This window comes from Anas acuta, chromosome 4, assembly GCF_963932015.1.
Source record: "Anas acuta chromosome 4, bAnaAcu1.1, whole genome shotgun sequence".
Lineage (NCBI taxonomy): Eukaryota > Metazoa > Chordata > Aves > Anseriformes > Anatidae > Anas > Anas acuta.
This window is the reverse complement of record NC_088982.1, coordinates 766824-776640: the sequence shown is the minus strand read 5'-3', so window position 1 is coordinate 776640 and position 9817 is coordinate 766824. Positions and strand designations below refer to the sequence as shown.

At 63.7% G+C, this 9817-nt stretch overlaps 1 protein-coding gene across 2 annotated transcripts in view; it reads right to left on the bottom strand.

Annotated features, from left to right (window-relative positions):
• Window positions 1–7616: 7616 nt before the first annotated feature.
• ATP6V1B1 (ATPase H+ transporting V1 subunit B1) overlaps window positions 7617–9817 on the bottom strand; it is a 28168-nt gene continuing 25967 nt past the window's right edge. For both annotated transcript variants that reach the window (XM_068679468.1, XM_068679469.1), the window contains exon 15: window positions 7617–7770. In XM_068679468.1, coding sequence (XP_068535569.1) covers window positions 7703–7770 — 68 coding nt within the window. In that variant the 3' untranslated portion in view covers window positions 7617–7702. The remainder of the gene's footprint in view (window positions 7771–9817) is intronic.

Here is a 9817-nt window from a genome sequence, read left to right as displayed (position 1 = left end):
CGGCTGGGGAGCACCCCAAAAATTCTGGGGACGCTCTGGGCTCCTGTGCCGGGCGCGGGGACGTGCTGGGGGGGCTCCCAGAGGGGCAGGGATCCCCCAAACATCCCCGTGCGCCCCCCTTCCTTATGGGGCTGAAGCCCCCGGCACGGGGCAGTTTTGGGGTGCGGAACCGGGGTGCCCCCACCCCGGGGTGCCCCCACGGAGAGGCTGACGTGTGGCGGTCCCAAACTGCGTTGCATTCACAGTTCGGGGAGCACGTCAAGGCTAAGGGGAGCTGACAGGAAAACCTTTAGTGGAACAAACGGGAAGATGATATCAGGCAAGGCTGACCGGAGCCTGAACCCCAATCCTACACAGAGCAAATTAACGTCAACCAAAATAGCGCCGGGCACCGGGCGCAGCCGGGCTGTCAGCCCGCATCAGGGCACGGATGCATAAGGGATGGAGCAAGGGGGGGGCGCGCGTGGGGTGGGGGGAGGCGTCACGGAGTGGGTGTGGGGGTACGGGGTTTGGGGGGGGAAAAATCCCGGCCGTGGGGATGCGCGGAGAGGGGAATGGAAAGCTCTCCGTGGGGTGCATGGGGCTGGGGGGCACAGAAAGCCCCCTCTGTGGGGTGCATGGGGCTGGGGGGCACAGAAAGCCCCCTCTGTGGGGTGCATGGGGCTGGGGGGCAAAATCCCAGCCATGGGGATGCATGGAGAGGGGAACAGAAACCTCTCCATGGGGTACATGGGGTTGGGGGGCACAGAAACCCCTCTCCATGGGGTACATGGGGCTGGGGGGCACAGAAACCCCTCTCCATGGGGTTGCACGGGGCTGGGGGGCAAAATCCCAGCCATGGGGATACGTGGAGAGGGGAACGGAAACCTCTCTATGGGGTACATGGGGCTGGGGGGCACAGAAACCCCCCCATGGGGACGCAGGGGGCTTGGGGAGGGGGTGGGAGGCAAAAATACCCCACTGGGGGGGATGTGCAGGGGGGTGACAAGCCCTGCTCCATGGGGTCCAAGGGGTGGGGAGGAGAAACCCAAATATCTGGGGGTGCACAGGTACATAAGGGGGTGGCAGCCCCCTCCCCATGGGGAAAAAAAACAGGGAAGCCAGAATTGGGGCAGCGTTTGGGATGCTGACCCCCCCCCAGCCCCATAACTCCCCCCTCCACCCCCCAAGCCCTGCGCCAGGGGTGCCCAGTGCCGTGGCAGGTGGCGAGCGGGGAGGCGGAGGGGGGGGGGGGGAGAAGCAGCAAAAAGCTCCGTGAAACACATCAAAAGCTGGCAAAGTGAGGGGGGGGGGGCAGCCGGGGGGGCCCCCTCCTCCTCCTCCCCCGGCTGAACTCGCACATTATTTGCGCTTGGCTTCCCCGGCAGCGAGAGCGCTGGAAGCCAACTCCCCAGCGAGCGCCGAAGCAGAGCTTCGCAGCCATTTTGTTGTTGGCTTGAACTGGAAAAAAAGGAGAGAAAATAAAAAAAAAAGGAGAAAAAAATAAAAAGGAGAAAAAAAATAAAAAAGGAGAAAAAAAATAAAAAATAAAAACAGGAGGAGAAAAGAAAAAAAACAAGGCAGCGCAGCCCTGCAGCCGATGGAAACGCGCGGTGGGAACGGAGAGCTGCGCGCACGCACCTCGCCGACAGCACCCGGCACCCGGTGGCTGCGACGTCCTGGGATGGGGAATGCCCCGATTGAGTGTTCGGGGTGCTTGGGGTGTTTGGGGTATTTGGGGTTCTTGGGGTGTTTGGGGTGCCCAAGGTGCCCAAGGTGCCCAGGACCCAGTACCCGGCACCTGGCACCCGGCAGCTGCGACGTCCTGGGATGGGGAATGCCCCGATTGAGTGCTCGGGGTGCTTGGGGTGTTTGGGGTATTTGGGGTGTTTGGGGTGTTTGGGGTGTTTGGGATTCTTGGGGTGCCCAAGGTGCCCAGGGTGCCCAGGACCTGGCACCCGGCACCTGGCACCCGGCACCCAGTGGCTGCAATGTCCTGGGATGGGGAATGCCCCGATTGAGTGTTTGGGGTGTTTGGGGTATTTGGGGTATTTGGGGTATTTGGGGTGTTTGGGGTGCTTGGGGTGTTTGGGATTCTTGGGGTGTTTGAGGTGCTCAAGGTGCCCAAGGTGCCCAAGGTCTCAGGGTGCCCAGGACCTGGCACCCGGCACCCGGTGGCTGCGACATCCTGGGATGGGGAATGCCCCGATTGAGTGCTTGAGGTGTTTGGGGTATTTGGGGTGTTTGGGGTGTTTGGGGTGTTTGGGGTTCTTGGGGTGTTTGGGGTGCCCAACGTGCCCAACGTGCCCAGGGTGCCCAGGACCTGGCACCCGGCACCTGGCACCCGGCACCCGGCACCCGGTGGCTGCAATGTCCTGGGATGGGGAATGCCCCGATTGAGTGTTTGGGGTATTTGGGGTGTTTGGGGTGTTTGGGGTGTTTGGGATTCTTGGGATATTTGGGATTCTTGGGGTGTTTGGGGTGCTTGGGGTCCCCGAGGTGCCCAAGGTGCCCGAGGTGCCTGAGGTGCCCGAGGTGCCCGAGGTGCCCAGGACCCGGCACCCGGTGGCTGCGACGTACTGGGATGGGGAATGCCCCGATTGAGTGCTCGGGGTGTTTGGGGTGTTTGGGGTATTTGGGGTGTTTGAGGTGTTTGGGGTGTTTGGGATTCTTGGGGTGTTTGGGGTGCCCAAGGTGCCCAGGATGCCCAGGACCCGGCACCTGGCACCCGGCACCCGGTGGCTGCGACATCCTGGGATGGGGAATGCCCCGATTGAGTGCTTGGGGTGTTTGGGGTATTTGGGGTGTTTGGGGTGTTTGGGATTCTTGAGGTGTTTGGGGTTCCCAAGGTGCCCAAGGTGCCCGGGGTGCCCAAGGTGCCCAAGACGCACCGGGTGCCCGAGGCGCAGCGGGTGGCACGCGGTGCCGATGCGCCCCGATGTCACATTACTGGGGGCAGCACCAGCCCCCCCCCAAAAAAAAACCCACAGCTCCCAGTTCATCCCAGCCCCCCCACAGCCCCCCCAGCAGCTCCCAGTTCATCCCAGTTTGCATCAGCACAGTGGGGACCGGTGCTCGCCGTGTCCAGCCCCAAACGGGCACTTTGCGCACCGGGGAGCGCACCCCACGGCATCGCCCCCAACCCTGGGGGGGTGGGGGGGGGAAATGGGGAGGGGGGCACGGGGAAAATCCCAAATCTCTGGGAGAGATGGGGAAGGGAAAGGGGCCGCCGGGATGTCCGTCTGCCCCCATACGCTGACCCCACTGCTTGCTGGGAGCGGCGGCCCCATGGCACCACGTGCGTTTTTGGGGGAAACACGGGAAAAAAAAAATCACCAATAACACCCCCACCAGCACCGGGCGGCTTTGGGATTGCGGTCACCCCACAAACCCAGCCGGGAGGCACAAAGCTGGGTTTGGGCGGCCCCACACAAACAGTTTGGGGTGCACGACCCCATAACGGTGGGCTGGGTGGGCACCCCACACCCCACACCCCACAGCGTTTGGGCACGGGGCCCCTGCAGCCCCGCGGTGACCCCATGCTGCAGGCAGAAATGGGGCCCTTTCCCCTACAGCCCCCTTCACCCACTCTGGGATCCTGCCTGCCCCATGCTGGTGTCCCCGTGTCCCTGTGTCCCCCTGTCCCTGTGTCCCCCTGTCTATATGTACCCCTGTCCATATATCCCCATGTCCCCATGTCCCTGCATCCCCATGGTCCCCTGTCCTTGTGTCCCCATGTCTCTGTGTCCCCATGTTCCCCTGTCCCCCTGTCCCCATATTTCCCTGTCCCCATGTCCCATATCCCTCTGTCCCTGTGTCCCTGTGTCCCCCTGTCCCCATGTCCCTCTGTCCCCATGTTCCCCTGTCCCCATGTCCCCATATTTCCGTCCCCATGTCCCTCCATCCCTGTGTCCCCATGTCTCCCTGTCCCTGTGTCCCCATATTTCCCTGTCCCCATATTTCCCTGTCCTCATGTTCCCCATGTCTCTCCATCCCCGTGTCCCCATGTCCCTGTGTCCCCATATTCCCCCGTCCCCCTGTCCCCATGTCTCTCTGTCCCCATGTCCCCATATTCCCCTGTTCCCATATCCCTCTGTCCCTGTGTCCCCATATTTCGCTGTCCCCATGTCCCTCCACCCCTATGTCCCCATGTCCCTCCATCCCTGTGTCCCCATATCCCTGTGTCCCCATATCCCCCTGTCCCCCTGTCCCCAGTCTCCCTGTCCCTTGGGGTGCTGCTCCCCGGTGGGACCCCAAGGCCACCCCAAGGGGTCCCAGCACCCTGCCCCAGAGGGTCACGGGGTGTCCCCCACCCTCACCCCATATGAATTTGGGGTGCTGGAGGCAGTGCCGGGGGCACTGCGGGACCCCGTCCCCTGTGCCCAGTATAGGGGAAGGGGCGGAGCCAGGATCCCAACACACCGCCCAGTGCAAACCAGTGCAAACCAGTGACACCCAGTACGTGGGGTGGGATGGGACTGAGGCCCCCCTCCGTGTCCCCAAGCTGTGGGACCACCCCAACCCCACAGTCCCCTCTTTGGGGTCTCTCCCTGGGGTCCCAGCCCAGGGGTGCTGGTTTGGGGTGCAGGGGGTGCCCAGCCTGAGCCCCCCATGTGGGTGTCAGGGTCCTATAGGGGTGCTGAGGGTCCCCGTATGGATGCAGAGGATTCCCATATAGTCAGGACCGGCCCCATAGGGGTGCTGGGTCCCAGCCCAGGGTCTTTAGGCAGATGTAGGGGTCCCTGTATGGATACAGAGGGTCTCTATAGGGGTGCAGGGGTTCCTGTAGAGGAGAAGGGGGCCCCTATAGGGGCACTGGTGTCCATATATGGGTGCAGGGATCCCTATATGAGTGCAGGGGGTCCCTGTATGAATGTAGGGGTCCCTATATGGGTGTAGGGAGTCCCTATAAAGGTGTAGGGGGTCCCTATATGGGTACAGGGGGTCCCTATAATGAGTGCAGGGGGTCCCTATATGGGTGTAGCGGGTCCTTATACGGGTGCGGGGGTTCCTATAGAGGAGAAGGGAGCCCCTATAGGGGTGCTGAGGTCCGTATATGAGTGTAGGGGTCCCTACATGGGTGTAGGGGGTCCCTATATGAGTGTAGGGATTCCTTATATGATTGTAGGGGTCCCTATATGGGTGTAGGGGGTCACTATACGGGTGTAGGGGGTCCCTGTATGACTGTAAGGGTTCCCTATATGAGTTCAGGGGGTCCCTATATGAGTGTAGGGTCCCTATATGGGTGCAGGGATTCCTGTAGAGGAGAAGGGGGCCCCTATAGGGGTGTAGGGATCCCTATATGGGTGTAGGGGTTCCTATATGGGTGTAGAGGTCTCTATATGTGTGTATGGGGTCCCTATATGAGTGAGGGAGGTCCCTATATGGGTGTAGAGGGTCCTGAAATGAGTGCAGGGGGTCCCTTAATGGATGAAAGGGGGCCTTATATGAGTGTAGGTGTTCCCCATAATGAGTGTAGGGGGTCCCTATATGGGTGCAGGGGGTCCCTGTATGGGTGTAGGGGGCCCGTATATGGATGCAGGGATTCCTGTAGAGGAGAAGGGGGGCCCTATAGGGGTGCTGGGGTCCATGTGTGAGTGTAGGGGGTCCCTATACGTGTGTAGGGGGTCCCTATATGATTGTAGGGGTCCCTATACGGGTGCAGGGGGTCCCTATACGAGTGTAGGGGGTCCCTATATGGGTGCAGGGGTTCCTGTAGAGGAGAAGGGGGGCCCTATAGGGGTGCTGGGGTCCATGTGTGAGTGTAGGGGGTCCCTATATGATTGTAGGGGTCCCTATATGAGTGTAGGAGGTCGCTGTACGGGTGTAGGGGGTCCTTATATGACTGTAGGGGTCCCTATATGAGTGTAGGGCCCCCATATGGGTTCAGGGCTCCCCATATGGCTGCGGGGGCCTCCTCCCTGTCTCCCCGCCCAGCATCAGGGGCTGCCCCTTGTGCTTTGGCTGATCCCAGACACCCTTTTGGGGGGGCTCCCTCTGCGCTCCGGAGACCCCCTGAGGGCTTTGGGGTCCCCCAAAAAACCTCGAGGGCCCCCCTAAAACAAATTTGGGCCCGAGGAGGTCCTCCCGGCCTGCAGGGGGCGCTGTGGGGGGGACCGGGCCGGGCCGGGCCCTTTCGCTGCTTCCGGCGCCGCGTGGGCAGCGGCGGGGCCCGGCCCCGCTCCCGGCCCGGTTGGGGCCCGGTTCCAGGCCCCGGTTCCAGGCCCCGGTTCCAGGCCCCGGTTCAGGCCCGGTTGGGCCCGGTTGGGTTCAGGCCCGGCCATGTGGTTCCTGTACGCCCTGAGCTGGCTGTCCCTGCTGCTGCAGGTCGCCTTCGTCACCCTGGCCATCGGTGAGGGGCTGGGGGAGGCCTTGGGGGAGGGATTGGGGGGGTTTAGGGGGGTCTGGGGGGGGGTTTAGGGGGGTTTGGGGGCTGGGGGGGGTCTCTGGGTGTCCCCCGTGTCCCCTTTTTGTCCCCTGTTTGTACCTGGGGGCTGCTGGGTTGGGGTCCCCTGGGGGTCCCCAGGGGGTCCTTAGGGGGTCCATAGGGGGTGGGGGTCTCCAGGGGGTCCCCAGGGAGTGGGGGGGTCCCCAGGGGGTCTCCATGGGGTGGGGGTCTTCAGGGGGTCCTCAAGGGGGTCCCCAAGGGGTGAGGGTGTCGCAGGGGGTGGGGGTCCACAGGGGTAGGGGGTCCCCAGGGAGTGGGGGGGTCCCCAGGGGGTCTCCATGGGGTGGGGGTCTTCAGGGGGTCCCTAGGGGGTCCATAGGGGGTGGGGGTGTTCAGGGGGTCCCCAGGGGGTCCTTAGGGGGTGGGGGTGTCCAGGGGGTCCTCAAGGGGGTCCCCAAGGGGTGGGGGTGTCGCAGGGGGGTGGGGGGATCCCCAAGGGGTGGGGGTCCTCAGGGGGTCCCCAGGGGGTGAGAGGTCTCCATGGGGTGGGGGTCCTTAGGGTTTGGGGGTCCCAGGGGATCCCAGGGGATGGGTGTCCCCATGGGGTGGGGGTCCACGGGGGATGGGGGTGCCCAGGGTTTGGGGGTCTCCAGGGAGTGGGGGTCCTCAGGGACTGGGGGGGTCTCCAGGGAGTAGGGGGTCCCAACGGGGTGGGGGTCCCCATGGTCCCGAGCCCCCCCCAGTACCACCCAATCCGGTCACCCCCACAGCCACCAAGGCACCCCGAGCTCCTTAGGGATACCCTAGGGTTTGGGATCCTTCTGGGTGCCCCCATTTGCACCCTTCCTTCCCCGGGACCCCCCCCCCCCCCTTTTATCCCCACGGGGGGGGGTGGGGGGGCTGATCCCATTGCTCCTCCCGCAGCCGCCGGCCTCTACTACCTGGCGGAGCTGATCGAGGAGTACACGGTGGTGACCAGGAGGATCATCAAATACATGATCTGGGTGAGTGCGGGGCTGCCGGGGGGGGGGCCACACCCATCCTGTCCCCCCCCCTCGGGGCGTTGGGGACACCGCTGCCACCTCTGACGGGTGCCCACAGCCGGGTTTTTGCCTCTTTATCTGCATAAAAACAGCTCAAGAGCTGCGTTTGCTTTGCTCACACCACAATTACTCCGTGCAGGAGTTTGGGGGGGGCTCAGCCCTGCTTGGTGCCCCCCCCCGTGACCCCCCCCTGCTCCTCCTTGCAGTTCTCCACGGCCGTGCTCGTCGGCCTCTACCTCTTCGAGCACTTCCCCGGCTTCATGGTGGGCGTGGGGCTCTTCACCAACCTGGTTTACTTCGGCCTCCTGCAGACCTTCCCCTTCATCGTGCTCACCTCCTCCAACTTCATCCTGTCCTGCGGTGAGCGGGGGGGGCAAAACGGGGTGGCAGGGGTCAGTACGGGGTGGCGTGGGGCAATATGGGGTGGCACGGGGCAATAGGGGGTGAGCACAGGGCAATACGGGGTGGCAGGGGGCAATACGGGGTGGCGTGGGGCAGTAGGGGGTGTCAGGGGGCAATAGGGGGTGGCAGGGGGCAATATAGGGTGGCAGGGGGCAGTACGGGGTGGCAGGGGGCAATAGGGGGTGGCGTGGGGCAATAGGGGGTGAGCACGGGGCAATAGGGGGTGGCGTGGGGCAGTACGGGCTGGTGTGGGGTAATAGGGGGTGGTGTGGGGCAGTACGGAGTGGCGTGGGGCAATATGGGGTGGGAGGGGGCAATAGGAGTGGCGTGGGGCGATAGGGGGTGAGCACAGGGCAATACAGGGTGGCAGGGGGCAATAGGGGGTGGCGTGGGGCAGTACAGGGTGGTGTGGGGCAATAGGGGGTGAGCATGGGGCAATACGGGGTGGTGTGGGGCAATAGGGGGTGGCAGGGGGCAATACAGGGTGAGCACGGGGCAGTACGGGGTGGTGTGGGGCAGTACGGGGTGAGCACGGGGCAATACGGGGTGAGCACGGGGCAATACGGGGTGAGCACGGGGCAATAGGGGGTGGCAGGGGGCAATATAGGGTGGTGTGGGGCAGTACGGGGTGGCAGGGGGCAATAGGGGTGAGCATGGGGCAATATGGGGTGATGTGGGGCAATATTGGGGTGGCACGGGGCAATAGGAGGTGGTGTGGGGCAATATGGGGTGAGCACAGGGCAATATGGGGTGATGTGGGGCAGTATGGGGTGGCAGGGGGCAGTATGGGGTGGTGTGGGGCAATACGGGGTGAGCACAGGGCAATATGGGGTGGCGTGGGGCAATACGGGGTGGCAGGGGGCAGTAGGGGGTGGCAGGGGGAAATAGGGGGTGGCGTGGGGCAATACGGGGTGGCACGGGGCAATATGGGGTGAGCACAGGGCAATAGGGGGTGGCATGGGGCAATAGAGGGTGGTGTGGGGCAGTACAGGGTGAGCACAGGGCAATAGGGGGTGGTGTGGGGCAGTATGGGGTGGCATGGGGCGATATGGGGTGAGTACAGGGCAATAGGGGGTGACGTGGGGCAATATGGGGTGGCAGGGGGCAATATGGGGTGGTGTGGGGCAATATGGGGTGGCAGGGGGCAGTACGGGGTGGCAGGGGGCAATATGGGGTGGCGTGGGGCAATAGGGGGTGAGCATGGGGCAATATGGGGTGGCGTGGGGCAATACGGGGTGGCACGGGGCAGTACAGGGTGGCAAGGGGCGATAGGGGGTGGTGTGGGGCAATATGGGGTGGCAGGGGGCAATACAGGGTGAGCACGGGGCAGTATGGGGTGGCAGGGGGCAATACGGGGTGAGCACGGGGCAATATGGGGTGGTGTGGGGCAATAGGGGGTGGCGTGGGGCAATAGGGGGTGGCGTGGGGCAACAGGGGGTGGCGTGGGGCAATAGGGGGTGAGCATGGGGCAATATTGGGGTGAGCACGGGGCAATAGGGGGTGGCACGGGGCAGTACGGGGTGGCGTGGGGCAGTACGGGGTGGTGTGGGGCAATAGGGGGTGGCACGGGGCACCCCGGCTGCCAGGGCAGTTCGGGAAGCCGCAGGACTTTGAGCTTTGAACCCTAATCCCGATTTATGGGGCGCGTGGGTGTGGGGAGCTGCTCTGGAAAGGAAAAACTCGGGAATAAACATTTGGGGTTGCGCGTAGACAGGAATTCAGCACGATTTCTGCAAAAAAAGGGCGGGCAGGAGGGAGCTTTGCAGCTTTTAGGTCCGGATTTTGTTCCCTGCGGTGCTCCCGACCCCATTCCTGTGGATTTTTCGGTTCCAACCCCGGTGCCCGCAGCCTCCGGGGCCAAATCCCTGCAGGACGGTGGCTCTGGGACGTCCTGGACATGCAGGGGGGCACTGCAGGAACAAAAACCCAGGAAAAAAACAGGAAAAACCCTGCAGGGGGGATGTGGGTTTGGGGCCGGGGGGCACGGGGAGGGATTTGTCCTTTT